The sequence below is a fragment of the Cydia pomonella genome, chromosome 26 (assembly GCF_033807575.1).
Source record: "Cydia pomonella isolate Wapato2018A chromosome 26, ilCydPomo1, whole genome shotgun sequence".
Lineage (NCBI taxonomy): Eukaryota > Metazoa > Arthropoda > Insecta > Lepidoptera > Tortricidae > Cydia > Cydia pomonella.
The window spans coordinates 11,057,864-11,081,190 of record NC_084728.1 but is presented as its reverse complement, the minus strand read 5'-3'; the positions used below and the strand labels follow the sequence as shown (position 1 = coordinate 11,081,190).

The window sequence follows — 23,327 nt, the reverse complement described above, 5'->3', positions numbered from 1 at the left end:
TTCCCCAGTTGGGCTCAGCTCTAGATCTGGAATGACATCCGCTGGCTGTGCCCTACCACATAAAGCAAGATGACATTCACAATATGCCCATACCTCTGTTTTGGACGTAGTGTAAGGACGTATCCGGATCTAAAGAAACGGCAACTTATTTAATACGTAAAATTGTGATCATATGTGTCTTACGAAATAAAGATTTTTTTTTATTTGAGTTGAAAATAGCACATGACACGACTCATTCGCCAAAATTCAACAAATATAGCATTTAAAGAAATCGAGGGATTTTTAGAACGAGTACTTATAGGCACACCTGGGTATTTTTTTATTTACAACACAAACCGTCGCAAAGTACCTTTTTTTAATGGATGACGATATTTGACGAAGGGAAACTGCTGAATGGACACCATAAATTGATAGATGTTGTTACCGAATAGCATTGTATTGTATTGCTGTCTCTCCCTGCCCGTAGGTGCGCGACAAGGAGGGCGAGTTCGAGGACTGGTTCGAGTCGGACGGGCAGCGGGAACTCCGGCAGATCTTCCAGGGCCAGGGCCAGATCCACGACGTGCTCAGGGAACTCAACAAGAAAGTGGATGAGGTGAGTGCATTTTACTCAAACGTAAGTCAAACGACCACCCGACTATCTGATATTCGTACGAATTTTTACATTAAACAAAAATTTAAAAAAAAATGACCGCTCTGGGCAAGACTCGAACTTGCCACCTTTCGGAACACCGGTCCGATCGCTCTTAACCGACTGAGCTACCGAAGCTTGCTAGAAGCGAGCGAATCTTTTTATTCAATCCTTTTTATTTACACAGCTCAGAGAGGCGCTGGTAGCCTAGCGGTAAGAGCGTGCGACTTGCAATCCGGAGGTCGCGCGTTCAAACCCCGGCTCGTACCAATGAGTTTTTGGGAACTTATGAACAAAACATTATTTGATATTTATCAGTCGATTTTCGGTGTAGGAAGACATCGCGAGGAAACCGGACTAATCCCAATAAGGCCTAATTTACCTTCTGGGTTGGAAGGTCAGATGGCAGTCGCTTTCGTAAAAACTAGTACCTTCGCCTATTTTACTAGGATTAGTCGCCAAGCGAACCCCAGGCTCCGATGAACCGTGGCAAAATGCTGGAAGAACACGAAGAAGAAGAAGACATCTTAGGGAGGCGCAATTTTTTACATTCGTACACTCAAATAACTAAATAACCCTATTTGTTAATAATGTATTTTTTTATGAATATAATATATGTTTCATTTGTGTCAGGTGATCGGCAAGCAGATGAACTCTTTGTCCATGTTATCAGCTGTGTACACACACGCCCAAGGACAGCCCATAGCCCAGCAACAGCCCGGACAGGCCCCTGTGAGTATTCCACCCTGTATCCCTAGATGTCGTATTTTTAATGAATTAGACAACGGAAAAACCCTTCATGGTCATTAATATACTATAAGGGGCCTAGATAATTTTTTTTAATACTACGTCGGTGGCAAACATGCATATGGCCCGCCTGATAGTAAGCAGTCTCCGTAGCCTATGTACGCCTGCAACTCCAGAGGAGCTACATGCGCGTTGCCGACCCTAAACCCCCCCGTCCCCCCCCCCGTCCCCCCTCGTTGAGCTTTGGCAACCTTACTCACCGGCAGGAACACAACAGTATGAGTATGTTATATGTTATTTAATTTTTGTTGCAGATGCAGATGGGTGGGCTGCCGGTGGCGCGGGCCGACTGGGACGCGCTGGTGGCCAACAACCAGCTCATCATCAACACCATCGCCGAGCTCAAGTCAGTACACATACAACACTATACACCGATACAGTGTTATGTTTACGACGCTTGATATAAAAATAATCTTTACTCAATTTAGTCGTTATCTTTTATGTATTTTTCAATTTATTCACTCTATATTATTTTATGTCTTTCTTCTTGTCTGCTACCTTTCGTGATTTTCCTCACTTGATGGTCTCATCGGAAGATCAGCGCTGGAAGCCACCAGCAACATGCAGAGATGAGGCCATTTCGTGGCACTTTATACTACCTTTGTTTTTGTTATATCATGTAATTTAATGTATCTCTTTTGTGTCTACGAATAAAAATTATTCTATTCTATACTACAACAAATAATATATAATCAATCTCTTGGCAGTCCCGACCACACGCACTGTGGCGCACAGAAACTCTCAGGCCGTGCGAGCACTGAACTCGCTTCTGTCATGGCCACCAGAAAGTGATATTTTTGCAACTCCCTGGACAAATATATGTCGGACATGTCAGATGGGTGATTATACAAAAATTGGGTAACTCAATGTCATAAGACAAAATAACGATGTGTTATTATATTTTGTATATATTTTTAATTTTACTTTAAAACATTTAAATGCCTTTTATTTGGTCACTCAATTTCAGCTATTCATTTTAAATGCAAGTTTATAAATTTCCACAATATATGCTCAAAACGTCAGTACTTTGGCATGTCACAATCCCAAAAACGCGCAATAAAGTGCTTGTGTGTTCAATATTAATTTTAATTTAAGCAAACTTACAATTTCACTATAAGCTATGATGTAGTTAACAATGTATATCACAACTTTTATAATATAATATTCTTACCGTTGTTGTTAATATAAAAACAAACTTTGTGTTCAGTTTTATTCGTCAGTCCGCTGTGTGTTGTTCGAATTTGAATTTTCCGCTAAATATTGTCGACTCAAATTCAAATCCGTGTTAAATTTTATCGTTAGTAGTAAAGTTAGCTGCAGTCCGCGCCATTTTACGGCTGCCGTTACTGTGCCAGTGCTAGCGTTGTTTTTGTCATGTGAACACGTGCGAATCCAGTCAAAATTTCAGTCCTATGGTGAGTTATTATTTCCCTGTAAACCTGTGTTATATTTTAATTTATACATAATTAGCTTTGATTATTTAAAATGTAGCTTGGTGATATTCGAATATATCAAAACAAACATTGCTTCTAATGATAACCTCAATTTCATGTCTTTTTCGTCAGTCCCTTGTCTGATATTGCGCCATAGAACTGACGGGCTTCCAGAGTACTGACATTTAGCCTGTGTTAAAGCATTTATTTTCACTTATTTCAGTTTAAACATCATGCCGTCTCCTAAAAAAAACGAAATATGTGTAAGGATAGAGAAGATATATTAAGAAAGAAAAGAGAAGCCGAAAAAGCTCGCTTAGTTAGAATCAAAACCGACCCTATTAAGTTAGCCGAATACAAAGAGATACAAAGGTTGCAGTACTTAAAAAAAGGAGAAGGGGCAAAGAAAAAAATGTAACAGAAATGACACGATTGCCTGAAAAAAATGGCGAAAATATGGCAAAGTACAGGCAAAAAAAAAACAGCAATTAAACGTACTACTGATTTTGTATGCCAGAATACTCATTGAACTACTGACGATGAAGCACGAGCAATAGTTGGTAAAGAAATGAGACCTATTATTATTTTTATCATTGGGGTGTTGCGGGCCTTTAAGTGCCACGTCGAGTGATCTATTGTGACGGCCCTTTAAAGTTCATTACTAATGCCCGTGGCATCCAGGAAGTTCCAGATTCTTTGGGCCGTTATTTTCTGTACCTCATAGAGTTTCACCATACATGCCGCCCTAAGTAGGTACTTCTTTTTGACATTAGTGGTCCGCAGGAACAGAAAATGTGCATTGCAGGTCTCCTTGGACTCCTGGCAAAACCTGCATGGCGCATCTTGTTTCTTTCCAATTTGAAACACGTGTTTCTTCAACTTACAGTGTCCAGTCAATATTCTAGTCACCGCGCAGGTTTTGTGTCTTTAAAGCCCTAAAAGCTTAGCACTTTTGCTGTTAAAGCCTTGGATTAGAGCTTTCCAGTGTTCTTGTCCTTTGACGAACTTCCACCAATCGATTGCTCTTGTTTTTTCTAAGTTGCTGAGCAGAGAATATGCATCCCGTTTTGTGATTCCACAGAACAGTTCTGGGCCGACCAGGGGTGTGTCTGCGCCCTTTCTAGCAAGTTCGTCCACTTCCTCGTTTCCGTTAATGTCGGAGTGCCCTGGTACCCAACTAAGTATGACTTTGTTGGAGTTAGCCAGTGAAATTAGGTTTGTTTTACTGTTATGGACTAGTTAGACCTATTATTAACGAAGACCAAAGAGCAGAAGAGAAGCGAAAGACACAGAAAGTCCAAAAATAAACAATTTAAAAAGATGGAAGAAATGGTAGCATAACTGAGAACCAAACTCAGCGTCAAAAATATAAACGAGTTAAAAAGCAGTTAAAGAAAGTTGTACAATCTGTTGAAAAAACTCCAAAAACCAAAATTGAAGAAATAAGTGAAGACATTACTAAAAGAAGGAATTAGTGAAGAAAGCCCTTCTCGGAGAAGTTATTAAAATTTAATTAGAAGAAACTACACTAAAATAAGGAGGCATAAGGATAAAAAAAAGTTATATATAATGTTAAAATAAACTACTTCGAAGTAGTGTAAATTAAGTAATATAATGTTATTAAAAATTTCCAAAAGCTGTTATAAAGGTGGAGATAGTTTTTTTTCTTACATGATTACATATTAATAGTTTTTAATAGTTACTTAAGTCAATTAAGACTCAAAATATGTGCCATTATTAGATTCTAAGAGATATCTTCTAAATCGTAATAAATTTCATTACATAATCTTATGAAGTTTTGGTTTTTGTCAGTACTACGTCACCCTCGTCAGTCCCCTGGCAGTCAAATTCAGAAAAATCGAAATATCTCGGAATCTACTTGAAAAAGTGACTGGCCTGAACACAAGCAATATTATTCATTAGATTAAGTATCCTATAAACCCGAATTTGTAGGAATTTTATTAAAAAGATACCGTAAACAAAATATCCCTAAAAGTTACCCAACTTTTGTATATTCACCCTGTATTGTGAAACTCTGGATGTCACTTGATTTTATTATGTTCCTGTTATTTCTTGTATATACTTTGTCTTCTATTAATTAATTTGTATAATGCCTTAGTTTTCACTGTGATGCTGTACAAATTTTGTATGTAACAATAAATAATAAATAAATAACACGCTCTTTATTAAGTTGCGGTTTGAAAACGGATTTCATAAAAGTCGCTGCGCTATTTTTTATCACAATACGGCTGCCATAAATTTATTTATCAATCTGGAGGCCTCTTTCGAGAGCTTGTATCGATTCGAATTCTGAGTTTTTGACTTTCGTTCGATAGAAAAAAATTACGAACGTGGATCTAAAATGCGCTTCAAAATTTGTAACAAATTATACACAAAAGTTGAAAATATGAAAATTGTTCCTAAAAATCGGCAATATCATGTTCGTGGAAACGTATCGATTACTTTTTTATTCATTTCAACGTGCAATTTTTTAAATTAAAAACATGATATCCGCGCACCCGGGCCCGCCCTTCCGTGAGAGTGAGGATGAACACGAACTAACTGCACCTTCATATATTAGTATTTTCGTTCTAGTATTTTCTCCGCGATGGAACATAATTATCTGTTTCTTAAATCTCTCATGACATATCTTTTGCTCATATCATTATATCTTTCTATGTATAATATCGTTGAACCTGTCGTTTACCTAGAACAGATATTTCCGGCCAATAAAAAGCCATATATATATATATATATAAATGAGTTTTTGGCAAGCAGAAACGTCTGCGAACGATGCTATTAAACTTAGAATATATTTATAAGTGGAAAAATTACTGTCTTAGTAACAACTAAGTATGGGTAGCACATCGTTACTGGTGAATTTCCAATATGACTTGGAACTCCGGTAGCCGTCTAAGAAGTGTAACGTTCTTACGGTAGATGTCGCTAGGGTCCCCTAGACCCATATGGTGGAAAATTTGCTGCCTATGGATGAGGTCTTGGTGGTTCAGATGGCAGAGCGCTGGAGTATCGATCCAGAGGCCGTGAGTTCAAGTCTCGCCCAAGACAGTAATTTTTCCACTTTTAAATCCATATATATTTGTTAAGGGTTTAAGAATAAAGCACCCCTCTAGATAGAGATTTTTCTCCCCGTACCCCGGCCGGAGATCTCTTGCCAATTACTAGTTTTATCGTTACATCATGGATGTTTCCATATAAATATAAGCTTGTGTTATTACACCATTGTGATATTATTATATCTTATAGTATTAAATTATTATTTATTGTATAAACCTTATTTGTTCGCCAGAGGGTTCATAATCGAAGTGTCTCGCAAGGCGGACGGCATCGCGGCGGCGGGCGGGGCGGGGGCGGCGGCCGGCGGGGGTGCGAGCGGGACGGCCATCAACCCGCAGTTCCTGGCCGAGATGAGAGATAGTCTGCAACAAGTGCAGCAGACTGTCAACGGAGTCGCACAGAGGTATGTATCGTTAATATATCTAGAATGATGGTTTCTAAGGTTGACTGGTAGATAACGCCTCATAGCATTAAGCGCTCCTTTTCGTGTTGCTTTTTGTGTAATAATGTTTAAAATAAATAAACAATGAAGCTCTCAACACACTTCCTTGGGGCACTCCAAGTTTAATACCCCTACATTTTCCTCGTTCTATGGTAAAATAAATATACCATTCTCTGGATATAGAGCTTAATATACCGTTATTTTTTGTATAGGTTCACACCAATACTGATATAATTGCAGTTTTTAAAGTATACTTAATGATCAACGCAGTCAAAGGCTTTTGACTAATCTTAAATTAAAAAGCAAACCAAACCTAACTTTTACAGCAACATTGTCTCTTCTGTTGCAGGATATCCTCCCCGGCGCACGCGTCGGCTCAGACGTCGTGTCCGACGCCCAATTGCGTGGGACTCACCGCCCTAGTAATGGTGGTCACGTCGCAACTCGTCGTCATGTTCCTTTACAACCTCTACAAGTAAGTATACTAAGTAAACAGTGATCAAGCCCTCCAGTGGCCGAGACCGGAATCGAACCGATGTTCAGCTGACGCGGCGAATGTCCTCGGCCTCTAGGCCTCCAGGCCTCTAGGCCCCCGGCCACGGCGGTACCCGTCCCAAATTCTCGAGTATATACAATCTTTGAAGTATGGCTAGGACCTAATTGTAACTAGTAGCTTAAGTACATTATATACATAAATTTGAATACATTTAACAGAAGATATTATTTGTGTTGTGTATCGTTTGCGTGGTTGCACCCTAAAGAGAAAATCAACATAAAACGGATATGTTGATTTATGATAAAATGGATGCAACTTTCAAAATGTGTATGATTTTCTTAGTATATATTATTCCGAAGTGATGGAAAACGACGAGCCAGATGGTGGAACGACATTAGTAAGACGGCAGGGCCGACCTGGCATAGAACCGCCGCATACAGAACGTATGGAAATCCATGAAAGAGGCATATGTCCAGCAGTGGACTCGAGTAGGCTCAGAAGAAGAAGAAAAATTAATTAAATCAAAGACATGATTAAAACTTTAAGAACGCCATTTGAGTTTGATCCTTATTCTCTCACTGATACGTGTTAAATTTGTTATATATCAAAAAGTGGCGCCATCTAATGGATCAAAGGCCAAAGGTATGACAGTATCGTTTCGAGCGATGGCGCCATAAACTTTAGGTTCTGCCCGGTAAGATGGCGCCGCTTTTTTTATATTTAACAATTTATCACATATCAGTGAAAGAATAAGGATCAAAGTCAAATGGCGTTCTAAAAGTTTTAATCATGTGTCGAAAGATGCCAGTAAATTTACTGTGGCTACAAAGTTTTCTTTGACAATCACCTCTATTTAAAATTCGCTTTGGCTAAATTGATCAGAATATGTTTAGAAATGTTATATTGATCACGACTTGAATTGTGATTTTATTTTTCTTACATTCAATTGATTCGATCTTCTTTCTTTACTATATCTGTAATACGTAGAAAATCTCATTATAAAATTGACGAGAAGTTCATATATATGCAAACAATAACAATACAATTTTAATCTTTTTCAGAGAAAGAAAAGAAGCGCAAGCGAAGAAATTCTTCTAAGGTAGTCCCCCCCCCCTCCCCTCCCGCACCCCCTCACCATGTATCGATATTACGAATTGTAATAAAACAACAATAAATACTCATATGTATAAGAGCGAAGATCTCTAAAATATCTACACATTTCGTCTATGTAATATATCATATTTTCTTATGATGTGAAATAAGTCTCAAATCCTGCTGATACTATTTATCGCATATACAAGGTGTAATACGAATAACCCGAAAGAAAGTGTGTTCCTGATCATATTTAAAGTCTAAAATGTTATATATATTTTTCCAGAGTTAATAACAATAATAACAATAAAAAAAACATCTTCGTATTGTTGCGTAGTGCGAAACGCGTTTTTGATGGTGATGATTCCCTTATGGGGCGCAGTCTAAATAACTTTATTGACAGACATCACTAAGTGACAAGTAAAACTGTTCAATAACTTAAGTTATACGAAAAAAAAGGTAAATATTTTTTTGTCAGTTTTACTAATAACTATAAGTAGTTCTGCCGTTCTCGAGAATGTTCTCCGTTTACTATACAAAACTGAGAACGTTCTCGAGAACGGCACAACTATACTATGAACCTTTTTTTTAAATTCACAAATTCATTGAAAGAATTGAAAGCATAAATCATACAACATTTTTACGTCTTCTGGCCTCAGAAATGCGTAGTTAAAAATTTTTGCGTTCCTCGTGTTACACCGTGTATAAAACAACGCGCCTCAAACTATCTTAATACTAAATGTTCAGATGTTTTTGAGTTCTTCGTCTATGTACATATACTCAACAAACCTATCAAAGCATATTAAAATTAACTAAGCCCTCAAAGTACAGTCACGTACAGTTTAATTGTGGATCCACATAGGGTTCAACCCAATTTGGTTGCCAATACCAACGGTATGAATGGCCAATGTAAACCCCAAGTGACTCAACAATTTAATTCCGTCACTGTACATCAATAGGACATTTATTCTTTTTGAATATTTTGCGTGTACAGTCAGCATTAATAACTAATAGTAGCTGATGAAACAACGCGCCAAAAGTATCTCATCCCAGATAACTTTTCCAAATAAAGATAAATTTATGAAATTCACGTCCCAAAGTATTACACTTTTACAGTCTCAATTGTTCTATATTAAAGACATCAGTTTTTGTTAAGCTGTTATAGAATGGTAGATACTTATGAAGCGTTATTTGATGCGCTACTTCTGATGCTGACTATACATAGACAATTTTGATAGGTTTTCAAATAATAAATGTGTTTTCATATAATTATAAATATTTAAAAAGTCTTGTCCACTAAATTTCTTAAAACATAACTCCAATACTCCAAATGAGATTACATTAATTTCGGACTCATTCATATCGTATCCTATAACTTGTTACTATACTATTTCCTATATTATTTCAAGATCTAAAAGTCGATAGACATGGATTAAGTGCCAAAAATATGTGTACACGACCTTATTGTAATAGATTTACAGTACATATGGTGCTACTTTACCGCACTAGTGCGAAAATTAGCATATTACATTACTATGTCGAATATTAAAAGGGCCATATGTACTGTAAAACGTTGGACGATACATGTGCGAATAGGCAATACGCAACTCGGTCGTGTTTTAATTTATCGCCACTCGTATCGAATTTCCTATTTTTCGCACTTGTATCATAATGTACTATTAACTGACTGTATTTTGGTCTATTATTTTATCATTTCTTGGTGGACAGGCTTTTAAAATTAAATACACAAAACCTAGATAAAATAGTGGTTCAACACAACTATCATAGTTTATACACATTAATTTTTACACGTTTTTAAAGCGGCGTGCACGAAATTAATATCTGTGTTAAAATAATATCTTGATTTTAATTTCGCATATGTAGGCCGCCATTTAAAACTTACTGATATGTCACAAATATCTTAACAGCTTATATTTGATATCGATAAAAAAGTCTTTATGATTGTATTCCAATAAAACTAACTAAGGAGCTATAATACCACGAAAAAATATAGGTAGAGTCAAACCAAGATGTTATTCTAAACATCCATGAAATTATGACGTTTACTTAACACTTGCACAGACTGGGCTAAATCGCTGCCAACTTAGCTTGGTCTGATTCTATGTACATATTTAAAAGAAGTTTGAAAACAGGAACGAATTTAGATATTACAGTATTATTTAATGAGCGGGTGCGGGGCCGGTCGTGTCGATGTAATGACATATGTCATGTATATATGACATACGAACATACACGAAGGTATACGTAAATACAAATAATCAAAACGAGATGAAATCTCTAGTTTGACTTCTCTTTGAGAGTTATTGACTGAAGAAGAGTTGTAAACTATCAGAAATCTTGCCACAAAGTTTAACTTCTTTTTGTGAATTGTTAAACGGGACAAAATTCTTTTCGATGTCGTGTCACTATCACGTTTGTATAGATATGTTACCAATATGTAAATAAATAAACTCGAGTTTTATTGTATGTCTTTCTATACTCTGCATCTTTAGGTATTTAAATAAAAGTAAACAAAATCTACCCTCAAATGGCTCCTTAAGCCAGTTGAGAGTAGATTGAAACATTACATGATCAAATAATGTAGGTTAAAGTCAGGTCGTTCAGTGACAGATCCAGGCGCTTTGTATTTGGTCGGTTAACCAATAAATGTTATAACTACCCGAAAATTTACAAATTGTTTGTTTACTTTTATTTAAATACCTAAAAATACAGAGTATAGCTGTAGATTATATTTTACACGAAAAATTAAAAACAAAATTTAATTTCATACAAAAAGCTCCACTCTGTCACGTTTTTGACGCAAACGTCAAATTTTGATAGCCAGAGTTACCATTTAATGTATGATGTAAGTCATATATTTACGACATTGTCATTACATGGACTGTTCGATTGTTATAACGTAGAAGTTCATTTTTTACCACGTCGAGAGTAAGGAATAAATAATTTGTAAATAATATTTATATTTTTGTGTCCTGTAATAGTTTTATTTTTCTCATTTTTTTTCTACGAAATTTTATTGGACGACGAAACTTAAGTGAGGTTGTATTTTTTTAGATAAATGAAGACTTGGTTGGCATTTATTCTATTTTGGTTGTTATGGAGGATTCTCGAGCCGGATCGGAGAATTTTTGAGATTTTTTTCTCAGACATTCTCGGCTTTTTTTAACCCTTGTACCGCCGCGCGGCTACAACTCCATGTCAGCCTTCGTGCATTCCGACAAGGTTCACTATCACGCGCCGCGCACGATACGATATGTGGCGTTTAAAGGGTTATGACTCAAATACGTTTTGTCGTTAGACAGATAAGTAGTTGAATATCTAGCATAATTTATCTCTGTAATAAGCTGGAGAATGTTTGATTTTTTTAAATACTTTTTGTTATACTGTGGTTATACTTGTAGTTTGCGATTGATAGATAGTGCAGACATTATACATTTGATACTTTATCTTATTAGTATGTCTGTGACAAAGCAGACAATTAGGGCATAAAATCAAATGTATTGAATTTTCAGTCGCAAACGAGCTGTCTTTTTTTGTAAATTTTATTTATTTTAAGTTACCATTTGAGTGAGTTGACTTTTACTTCTAGAAAGTTCTCGAGTCGTCTCGAGAATACTCCGCTTGTCTTTAAGGTTCTCGTTTGCACTCGCAACTTCTGGTATCGAATTTACTAGAAAGAGAATAAAATTGTAATAAAAAATACATTGTTTATTGTTCAACAATAAAAATGTGCCAAATATTATGTTTTATTTATTTCTACTGTTATAAAAAAATGTCATTTATTAATAATAGCATCTGAACTATCATCTGACAAAGTATCAAACGGGAGATTACATTTTTTATTACGTGTTTCTGTGGCTGCCATTCCTTAACCCACCAACGGAGCGGCAGCTGACGTCCGTGAGGGTTCATCATACACAGCCGTTAACCAATATACGAGTATTCGCCCGGGAGGCGATTTGTCATGGAAGTCTGTTCCTGGCTCGCGGTCTATAAGGGTTCCTATATAGTTGACTACGGAGCCCTAAAAACCGTCAGGCGGTTGTATCGCGGTGGAAAGACTGTCAGCAACACAGACAGACGCGGCGGAGGACTTTGTTTCATAAGGTGTAGTGATATATTTATATCCCTAAAATCCATTCTAACAGATTATCCTTCGTATCCACCACTGAAATCACTTGCGACTGTCATCAGTGATTACAGTACTTGTACTACTAAATTAAATTTAAATGATTGAAATTTGAATGATGATTAAATGTAAATATAATGTAAATTATGTAAATAATATTTAGATTTAAGTAAAGATTTTGCATGCCCATGTTGTCGGCGAGATGTGCTGAACGTATAGAAAATGTTACCATCTAATTTGTTGTACCACATTTCACGCAAATAAATATATTTCTATTTCTATTTCTACTAGTGGTCGTGTAATCAAACACTCGAAGGATAACATTTTTTAAATAAATAATTTAGACGACCTGGCTGGCCTAGTGGGCAGTGACTCCCACATGGTCCCGGGTTCAAATCCTGGTAAGGGCATTTATTTGTGTGATGAGCACGAATATTTCGTCAGGTGACAAGCAAAACTCACTGATTACTAAAAAATAATTAAACAAAAATAAACATTAATATCAGTAGTAATATGGTTCATTATGGCTATGTAATTTGTGGTGGTAATTAGTGAATTTTGCTTGTCACCTGACGATTTGTTCCTGAAGTCATGGGTATATGTATTTAAGTATTTATAAATATTCGTATATCATATATATAGTTGTCTAAGTACCCTCGACACAAGCCTTATTGAGCTTACTGTGGGGGTTAATCAATTTGTGTACTATAGTACTATGATATATATACAGGGTGATCAATCCAAAACGGTCAGTATGGAGAAGTCAGAAACTATTCCCGGTTATGTATGAGAGATTAAAACAAAAGATTGAATGATATTATTATTAAATTTAAAATCAAAGCCATGTTTCCTAAGAACAGTACCCCTAGTGTAAATAATTTCGATTTCGAAACGTGACGTACGCGTTTGCGTTAAGTCTCATTTTGTATGGGTTTTTGAATAGCGCGCCAAGCGGGACGTTTTGGAAAGTCAAAAATCTCATACAAAATGACACTTAACGCAAACGCGTACGTCACGTTTCGCTGTCGAAAATATTTACACTAGGGGTACAGTACCCCTAGTGTAAATAAATTCGATTTCGAAACGTGACGTACGCGTTTGCGTTTAGTCTCATTTTGTATTGGATTTAGAAAGAGCGCGCCAAGCGGGACGTTTTGGAAACTCAAAATCACGTCACGTTACGATGTCGATCAAATTTACACTAGGGGTACAGATGTGGCTATCTCTCATAGTTTCTGACTTCTTCATACTGACCGTTTGGATTGATCACCCTGTATACATCTTTTTTAAATCTTTATGTCCCGAAAATCCATTCTAGCAGATTTCTCCTCATATCGATACGAAAAATATGTATACACGACTTTATTGCCCATATATTAAGGTTGATAGATAGATAGATACATTCTTTATTCATACCCACAACATACATGGCATTAGCATCAAAACAAACAAAAAAGAAAAGTGTAAAATAAAAACGTGCAAACTTAATTTAATAAAAACATTTTTAGTTAATTAATACGCCATGTGTCGTGGCACAGAAAAGGCGCTGACTCAGCATAATGATGCAGCAAGCCACATCGCTAGTGGCAAGGTAGTGTATACATATTTTTGGGGACATTTTTCGTACTGATATTTTCAGACGTGACTGTACTACTAGTGGTCTTGTAATCAAGGACTCAAAGGATTAAAAATAACAACTTTGAATCAATAATGATTCAATTTTTAATGTATTAAATCTTTATATCCCTAAAATTCATTTTAGCAGATTTATCGTTCAAATCCCCTTTAGAAATCACTTGTTGCGTGCTGGCATCCGTTCTCACAGTACTCGTACTAGTGGTCGGGTAATCTGCCTTTTTCTCGAACGGGTAGAAGGGGTGGTCCCTCCACTTGAGCTGGGGGATGGTTCTGTAGCCGCGGTCGAACTTGCGCAGAATTCGTTTGTCGTTATCTTCGAGTTGGAAGTCGAAAATATCGATGTTCTCGAAAATTCGAGAGCTGGTTATGGACTTTGGGATCGGGATTACTCCCATTTCGACCTGAAGAATAGAAATACAAAATATAATTAGATTTTTTTACAAAATTAAGTTGTATTTTAGGTAAGGTCAAGTTTTTTTATACTACGTCGCTGGCAAACAAACATACGTCCCGTCTCATGGTAAGCGGTTGCCATAGCCTATGGACCCCTGCAACTCTAGAAAGGTGTTAGATGCGCGTTGCCGACCCTAACACCCCGCATCCTCGTTGAGCTCTGGCAACGTTACTCACCAGCAGGAACACAACACTATGAGTAGGGTCTAGTGTCATTTGGAGGTGCTTCCACTCCACTGTACGTGTGTAGTTACGTATTTTTGCCAATCCTTATTTTATTTTGTTTGGGTTTGATTATAAACTAAACACTCACAGCGTATCGCAGCAAGATCTGCTGCACATTCTTCCCATACTTGGCGGCCATCTTGGTCAGCTGCGGGTCGTCGATGTGCGTGGGGGAGTCGGCGCGCCGCTTGTCCATGAGGGCGCCGAACGGCGTGTAGCCCATCACGGAGATGTTGTGCTGGCGGCAGTAGGCCAGCAGCCCGGGCTGCTGCAGGTTGATGTTCCACTGGAAACGATTTTTGAGTAATATGTTGATTATACGTTTGTCTTGTTAGGTAATGAAGACTATAAAAAGTATAAAACCCCGTAGACGGATCTTCGTTACGATCGACTGAATTCATTGTTGTAGTTAACAATGTATCGAATATTGTAAGCAAGTTCTCGCGGCGTGCAAATGGGGCCTAACTAAGCAAGAGTCAAACGCGCGTGAATAAACCTTCGCTCGCTCTCTATTTCGTATTGCGAAAAATGTGTTTTTGTGTGTTTAAATAAATAAATATTTGAGGGCAATCTTACACCGATCCCAAACTAAGCAAAGCTTGTAGGTACCATGGGAAGTAGCCAGTTACCTTTATCTGCAGCACATCAGGCTCCGTCAGCTGGTGCACTCTGATGCTCTCCATATGAGTTTGTTGAAGTTGCTGACGGTGTCAGATCAATCTTGACTATCAGACAGTTACCTCTATCTTCAGCACAGCAGGCTCCGTCAGCTGGTGCGCTCTGATGCTCTACAGCATGACTTTGTTAAGTTTCTGACGGCGCTGATCAATCTTGCCTATCAGACAGTTACCTCTATCTGCAGCACAGCAGGCTCCGTCAGCTGGTGCGCTCTGATGCTCTACAGCATGACTTTGTTAAGTTTCTGACGGCGCTGATCAATCTTGCCTATCAGACAGTTACCTCTATCTGCAGCACAGCAGGCTCCGTCAGCTGGTGCGCCCGGACGTTCTCCAGCATGACTTTGTTGAAGTTGCTGACGCCGATGGACCGCGTCAGGTTGAGTGCCTGCGCGTCCATCATTCCTCGCCAGGTTTCTAGGTAGTGTGTGTAGTCGTACGATCCATTTGCCTGAAATGTTTAAAAGTTAGTAGTAGTTAGTTAGTTAGGAAAGCAGAAGGGAACAAAATACATGGCGCGCATGAAACTTGCGATTTTTACGTTTTATCTCAATACTCGTAACTCAAATTATTCCCTCGTGTACAGCTAGGGTGAAGTTGTTATGTTTGACCATACTCTTAGGGGACTAGGAGTGAATATGTGGGTCATACTGAACAATTTTTACCCAACCCCGAAATCCTATAGCTTTGGATGTTTTTTGAGCATAATTATTGGTTACTTACAAACTGTCCTAATGGCCAATGCATGAGGTAGAGATCGACATAGTTCAGTTTGAGCTGCGCAAGAGATGCTCTGAGTGCGGGCACCACCGCTGACCGCGCATGCGCGTCGTTCCAGAGCTGACAACCAAACAACATATAATCAGAGTGGACATAGGACAAGAAATATAGATTAAACGCGGATACGAAAGCTTCATTTGACGTCTTGTTTTTCACTCGACCGCCTGCCAAACAAGGGTTATGCTTTTCGAGTGTATAAGGTCCACTTGCGCGTTGCGTGGGTTAGCCAACTCACTCACAACAAGTTAGTTGGCTAACCCTGGAACGTGCAAGTGACCCTTAGTCAGGGTAAGTATGTCGGCGGCCGATCGTAAGGTCAGGCATTGTGATATTCCTAGGCATGTCGTGAAACGTGAAAATCTTTGTCTCGTTCCCTGTGTCGACGAACTCCATTTTGAGATAATCATAAAATTATTTTTATCTTATATGGCCCTTATGAGCGTATACATATTTTTTGAAAATGAACTATGCCATTTAGTTTCCTTAACCCTTCTTACCCATACGCCGGACGAAATTCAATAAAAACATGGTGTATATGTAGGTTTATATGTACCTTGGTGGTGACGAATATTTCCTCTCGTGACAGAGCAGGGACCATGCTGCTGCTTGATCTCTCTATGTTCTTTTTGAACCTATTCACGTAGCACCCGGCGTCACACACCTGAACCACACAGTTACATTATTGTAGGATTCCCACCGACCGACTGAAGCCGGGCCACGCCGGAGCGCATTTTCAATCTGTCTATACATTATGTATTGGCTTCTCTACACGATGGTCCAGCTCTGGACCAGTGTGATGGCCATGCGATGGTTGAGAGCACGCACTATGGAATGGGACACGTGTAGATGCGTACGCACTATCGCTGGCCCACTACATTTGATGTGCGATACCGTGGCCAACCCGTCGCCATCCTGTAGAGGAGCCATATGGCAGAAGCGATGGAGTCCGTCCGGACCTGGAGCCGTCCGCGTCCGCGAGGAGCTGACCGGCTTGTGGCCGTATAGTCAAGTGTAAAAATATGGGTCCACGCAACATACTCAAAAATATATCCCATAGCTCTTAATTCGCCGACATAAGAGCTATGGACATATTTTTGAGCAACTTGTGTACTGTGAAGCTTTGAAACCTTCACAGTCTTTTTGAAGATAACTGGCAACCGTTATAGATTTCAATTCAGAACTATCGCCCTGCCAGATGAATAAAGATCTGCAGACGGGCATTCGGAAGGTGGCAACCATCAAGAGTAGTCGATATTTGTGATCTAAGTAACTGAATGTTATGAAAAAATATATAATATCAGAAATCTAATACGTCTGCGTTTATATTCGCCGCCACAGATAGACCGCATTCCTCGTTACAGCACACCCATATTTTTACACTTAATGACTGTACAAATGAGAAATGCGCCCCGGTCGGTGGGGATTGTATTATATGTAACCAACCCAACATCAACCAATTACACAATGAAGGGGCAGGAACTGGAAAGCATAAGTAGCCTTACCGTCGGCAGGGTGTGCATCTAGAGCCTAAATGGTCGCGCACTGTGCGGTTTAAGAGGAATTTCCTCCCGCGGACGCTCCGGCTGTGGAATGAGCTCCCTGCCGAGGTTTTCCCGAGGGTATACAGTATGGGGTTCTTCAAAATAGGAGTGTATAGGTTTTTAAAGGGTCGGCAACGCGCATGTAACACCTCTGCAGGCATCCATAGGCTACGGTGACTGCTTACCATCAGGCGTGCCGTATGCTTCTTTGCCACCGACGTGGTATAAAAAAACGATGAGTTTGAAACTGATATATTCGCTAACGTCTGCGTAATTTATTTTCTATACATCTCTAGCTCGCACTAATATGCCAGTACGAGCGAGATGCATAGAAAGTAAGGTACGCACTCGCTAGGGACTATCTCAGTGACAAACTCGTGGTACGGCTAGTGGTACGTGTATTTTTTATATAACCACAAACTTAAACGGGACGAAGGTTTTAGTGGTATAAAATAATTCTGAAAAAGAATCAATTTACCTACTCTTAACTTAACTTGTGGTCAGCATAATTATTTCTTGAATTTTTTCCGAGCGGCAATGAACTTGTGACGTCGCTTCATTAAAGGTCAACAGCCACTCGACTCAAAATTAAATATTGAAATTAAAGCCTTATCTTGTATGTTCTATAGTACAATGTTTAAAATTTAGGTAACTGTCGGGTGGTCTACGCGTCGTCCACTCGTCGTCCACTAAGGTGAACCAAAAGTGAGTTGAGTTGGTGTGGAATTGGTATAGTGTGCGAAGACCTTAATGGGACGTTTTTTTTAAAATTATAAACAAAATAGTGATACATTGCTTGCTGAATTATTTTATATTGAAAAATAAATGTCGAGCATCTTTAATAAAAACAATGAAAGGGTATTCAATAAAGCCTAGACTAAGTACCCTTTGATTATGTGGTCGTATCAAAAATACACGTTTATAGTATACTACGGTTTTTAGTGCTCCGTATAAAACTGATCACGGAGCATCTATGGGATCACTTCGCTTTAGTAAATTGGTTAAATATGTTTTTCATGAAGCACTTTCGACGTACATAGATACCTAATACAATTTGGAATTGGAACATATTTAGGATTAGCAAGAACTCTGCAGACTAGTTTGTGAGAAAGTATGATACTATTCTCACCTTGGGAGTGGTGGTGACCTCATGCAGCAGGTTATAAGCGTCCACCACGGTCTTTACTGCGCGGCCGACCTGGTCTTCCACATGGTACGACCAGGCGGTGTCGATATGCCTGTAGCCTGCTTCGAAGGCCCAGAGCACGGCTTGTTCGGTCTCGTATCCGACTGGGGTGATGCGACCCTGTGATCAAAGTTTCCGCATTAAAATCTGTTTTTAGACTGGGCTGTTCAATCGTTTTTATTATGATATAGAAGGCAAAAGAGCAGACGAAAATTTTGAAATAGTATTTTACGCAATCGTGTTATAATAGAGAGCTTTTCAGTCGAGTACCGTGTTTAGGCAACGAAGCTTGCTGAGTTGCCTATGTAAGTGAGGTACGAGATTGAAAAGCATGATTGTATCACTATTGTATACAATAGTTTTTCAACGAGTCATCAAATATTTTTTTTTATAAAACCTAAATAAGTAATGAAAATTAGTAGGTATCTAAGTAGACAAAAAGGCATAAACCCGCAAGCCCCCGCCCGCCCGTCCCCCGTTCTATGGGAGCGCGGCGGCACGTGATTGGTCAATTTTTTTGTATAGTTGACTACAGCGTATCGAAAGAAATTTTACAGCACATTCCGTGCATATGTCCTAGAAACGCGAACCGTCGTGAGACGCGTGCGTACAGATTATTTGCCGAGAGCCCTTGCCGCACTAACGCCGGCTTTCGTAATCCACTTCGCCGGCTCCTTGCTTCCTACAACCAAAACTTTACTGCGATAGATATATTCCACCTGCCCACCGCTAAATATAGAAAAGCCTTATCAGATTGTTTAATATAGATTAATGTATACTAATTTAATTTATAATTGCCGTGTTTAGCCAGAGATACATTTAAACTATTATTAGCATAGTAAAATTGTATATCTGTCCTACCTTCTTCAACTTTATGTGTATAAGTAACTTGTGGATAACGTTGTTGGCTGCACATAAAAACAACACTTATAATGTAACACCATTTGTAGATTATATTTGTATAGTTGTTTGTTATCCCTCAAAAACAATAAAATAAAATATGTCGAAACTTAAAGGTATGTACTGTAAAACGTTGTACGATACACGTGCGAATAGTTAATTCGGAACTCGTGTCGATTTAAAACACTCCCTTCGGTCGTGTTTTTTTTTATTTTAATTTAACACCACTCGTTGCAAAAAAAAAATAGTTTGGTATTCGAAACCTTAATTCAACCATTACAGTCGACGGGTAGAAAAATATAATTTCATATTTCGGCTTCTCAAATTAACACGTATTTTTATGAGATACCTATCTTTATATTGATGCGAACTTATTTTATGTAAGTCCAGTTTACGCGCTTCGCTTCTTTGGGCAAGATATTATTATTTGAAGCGACAGTACCGTGGTGCTGTTCCCGAGCCAGGTCCCCAACGCGATCGTGGGCATAGTGCGTCCATCGTTCAGTTGCACCAGCGGCGCCTTCCCCGGCTCCGCGTACTGTAATCATACAATACACACATCACATCGTAGGACCGAAGAAACTGCAGTGGCAGGGTGTAGGCGTTAGGTACTATAATGCGGTCTCTATTGTTAACCATAGAGTTTTAAGTCATAATGTATTGTTAGTCCGCATTTTCATTAGTCATAAATCATAATTTGTTATTTTCTCAGAAACGCGTAACTTTTCAGGATATCTATAGGATAACCTTATGAAAACCCTAAGAAGTTAACGGTTTTAGAATTATGACTTATCTGACAATCATTACATTATGACTTTCAATAATTATGTCAAACAAATGGGTCCGACTATAAAGGCCAAATTGCCATGACTTTTTGTCGATAAGTCGGTACAAGTGACGTATTAACTGACTCTATCTGTTCGAATGAAAAAGTAATGGTAGGTTATCTCTCGTTGGAGCGTCGAACGGGATTGCAGATGACTGGATCAACTTTTTTGTCAGCAAAATTTGACCTAGTTTGGCTAGAAGTGATAAAAAAATTGGATTATCTGTAATTGTTTTACAGTACATATGGTGCTACTTCCCGCACGCGTGCGGGAATGAGCACTTTCCGTATGTCGAAACTTTAAAGAGCCATATGTACCGTAAAACGTTGTAATTACAATACACGTGCGAATAGGTAATTCGCAACTCGTCAATCACCACTCGTTTGCGAATTTCCTATTTTTGCACATTTTTATTTTATTTTATGGTTGAGGAGGCAAACGAGCAGACGGATCACCTGATGGTAAGCGATAACCGCCGCCCATGGACACCTGCAACACCAGAGGGGTTGTAAGTGCGTTGCCGGCCTTTAAGATGGGAATACTTGTATCGTAAATAACTATTTTCTTATTATATAAAAACAGATAAGCTACGTAATGCAATATTTTTTTATCATGATTTGGTATTTCATAACTTGTTCAAGAGCAGTGACCCAGGGGATAAAGCTGTCTCACACTTTTATATGAAAATAAAGGTTCGTCCATTGGGTCTCTCAATAAAAAAAAATTGACGTAGGTATTTTTATTTCTGCCGGATCTGGCATATAAATTAAGGATCTTGCTTCATTTCGACCATGTTAAAACGTACAAAAGTTGAGCTAATAATGATTAAGGACAATTCTTGCAAAAAACAAGATAAAGTTGATTCACCAGAATCTCTGTAGACGCTATTTATACTCGTAAATAACTGTAAAAACAAACATGTTAAACAGACATTTACGAGTAAGTTTAGATTAAGTCATTTCATGCATAGTATTAACTCAATTTTAATTTCATGCCGTCTACCAGTAGGTTCAATTTATTTTATCGGGAATTTCTCAAATTTGATTCTAACTAAACAATACAATATCCAAAAACAAAGAAATAAACATACATAATAAAATAAAACTTATTAACAACTTAAACTAAAGATAAAAAATTTGGCCCAAATCGCCGTCAATGGGCAAGGTGCCTAGAAGGCTGGCCGTATTTCCCCGCTGTATGGCGATACTTATACGCTGAGCGAAATAGTGGCCAGCCCTCTGGTCGCCCGAGGCCTCTATTAGGCGCGCCGACAAATCTTTAAAAAGCCGACGCGCACTTGGCCCCCATGGCCCCAAGGTTTCAACGCCAAACGCCGCAAACATGTAGCTACTATATGTAGATTCTAACTTCGCTAGATGCCTAGGCATTTGATTAAGAAACTAGTTTCAACCTTCAAAAATCAAACAGAACGAAATTATAGTCTTCTTAAATTACATTAATCCTAGGTATATTATCTATTTATGTACTATTTACTTATTATATTTGTTTACTAAAGCCTCCATTTTGTAGAAACTTGAACGTCCATTGAATCTCAAATTTTATGTGATGATCATGAAACCATGATCCTGTGATATTTACGAATATAATTTCACCAGACACACAAAATATTTAAATAATGCGAGATTCTTAGATAACGAATGACTGGTTTTGCAATTAATTAACGGCATGTTTAACTTTTAGTTACAAACATAATATCTATCTGATTGTGACTTCTAATTTAGATATTTCACGAATACCTAATACCTAATACTATACACATGGTAATGTAATATCAATATGAACTCACGGCAAAAACAATGATAGACAATATAAACACAATAATATACATTGCGTCCGTCACACGCAAGAACCGCACAGATACTAACTTCGTTCATTCATAAAAACCATGTTAAACCAATATGTATTTGTCTTTATTAAATTGATTTCTACATTCGTTGTAAATATACGCATAGAAAGGTCATTTCCAATGGTCGGTGGTTAGCGGCAGTGAATTATGTGAATAATATTTGAGATAATTAAAGGCGATAGTTTTGTAGAGGTTATCGTAGTTAATGTTTAAGTGATGTGTAAATACCTGCCAAAGGAGATTATTGAGCGTCATAATTGGTTAGACCAAGATAAGTCTGCAACAATTATGGTAGCATACTCATGATTCAATTAAGTTAGAACGGTTAAGGTCCGGTGCGTCCGCAACTATGTTTACTCGGTTTTTTAATAGAAAATATCACGTGATCACCGATCACCCGTCATATAAAACGTAGTGTCGACTGCTCCGGCTCGGACCCTGAACGTACGAACTTGAGTCATTCTTTAGACTGCCTTTCCACGGAAGTTGAGATGAGAGGAGATGAGAGGAGACGTGCGAGAATCAACCAATAGCATTGGTTGTAATCCAGCGAACCGGAGAAGAGATGCAATGCTATTATGACGACCGGTCTGGTCTAGTGGGTAGTAACCCCGTCTATGAAGCCGAGGGTCTTGAGTTCGAATCCTGGTAAGGGCATTTATTTGTGTGATGAGCATAGGTATAAGTTCCTGAGTCAGGGATGTTTTCTATGTATTTAAGTATTTGTATATTTTGATGTCTAAGTACAAGCCTTCCTGGCTTACCGTGGAACTTAATCAATTTGTGTAAGAATGTTCCTATAATATTTATTTATTTATTATTTTATTATTTTTTGAATTCAGGTGCAGATACAGAATACAAAATACAAAATAAAATAAAAAGGTACTTATTTAATCCCGGTCGGCTACTTGCAACAAAAATATAAAAAATTAAAAGAACGACATACTCAGGTTATACCTCATTCGTATAGTGTTTTATAAAAGCTAGTGCAACGAGCAGGTGTCCTCGTAAGTTATACAAGTATGAAGAATGCAAGCCATGCTATTGTTCCAATAGGTAGTGAGCATTGTCACAGAATGCGTAATCGATTTGTAAGCCGGTAGA

The 23,327-nt window shown here is 38.1% G+C and overlaps 2 protein-coding genes across 3 annotated transcripts in view; one reads left to right on the top strand and one right to left on the bottom strand.

Moving 5' to 3' along the window:
* Positions 1 to 11,739, top strand: part of LOC133532280 (protein ERGIC-53) — a 28,345-nt gene extending 16,606 nt beyond the window's left edge. The window contains exons 7-12 of the mRNA XM_061870877.1: positions 467 to 595; positions 1,265 to 1,363; positions 1,693 to 1,784; positions 6,182 to 6,352; positions 6,741 to 6,866; positions 7,949 to 11,739. Coding sequence (XP_061726861.1) covers positions 467 to 595; positions 1,265 to 1,363; positions 1,693 to 1,784; positions 6,182 to 6,352; positions 6,741 to 6,866; positions 7,949 to 7,985 — 654 coding nt within the window. The 3' untranslated portion in view covers positions 7,986 to 11,739. The remainder of the gene's footprint in view (positions 1 to 466; positions 596 to 1,264; positions 1,364 to 1,692; positions 1,785 to 6,181; positions 6,353 to 6,740; positions 6,867 to 7,948) is intronic.
* A 2,094-nt stretch (positions 11,740 to 13,833) lies between these two features.
* Positions 13,834 to 22,254, bottom strand: LOC133532283 (aldo-keto reductase AKR2E4-like). Of its 2 annotated transcripts, XM_061870886.1 has the most exons (8): positions 22,164 to 22,254; positions 19,972 to 20,067; positions 18,573 to 18,749; positions 16,456 to 16,563; positions 15,846 to 15,962; positions 15,406 to 15,573; positions 14,534 to 14,731; positions 13,834 to 14,168 (listed from the first exon to the last, which is right to left on the bottom strand). In XM_061870886.1, the coding sequence occupies exons 1-8, from the start codon at positions 22,203 to 22,205 to the stop codon at positions 13,860 to 13,862; spliced, it is 1,215 nt and encodes a 404-aa protein (XP_061726870.1). In that variant the 5' UTR covers positions 22,206 to 22,254; the 3' UTR covers positions 13,834 to 13,859. The 2 variants fall into 2 exon arrangements, with proteins under 2 accessions (XP_061726870.1, XP_061726871.1); XM_061870887.1 differs by lacking the exon at positions 16,456 to 16,563.
* Between the last annotated feature and the right edge of the window lie 1,073 nt (positions 22,255 to 23,327).

Bases quoted from the DNA above. Each gene is read 5' to 3' on its own strand.
- LOC133532283 (XM_061870886.1), bottom strand. From the start codon at position 22,205: ATGTATATTATTGTGTTTATATTGTCTATCATTGTTTTTGCC. The intron at 15,963-16,455 runs GTACATATAAAC...TTTGGTTGTCAG, and splicing joins AAATATTCGTCACCACCAAG to CTCTGGAACGACGCGCATGC. The intron at 14,169-14,533 runs GTGAGTGTTTAG...TCTATTCTTCAG, and splicing joins AGATCTTGCTGCGATACGCT to GTCGAAATGGGAGTAATCCC.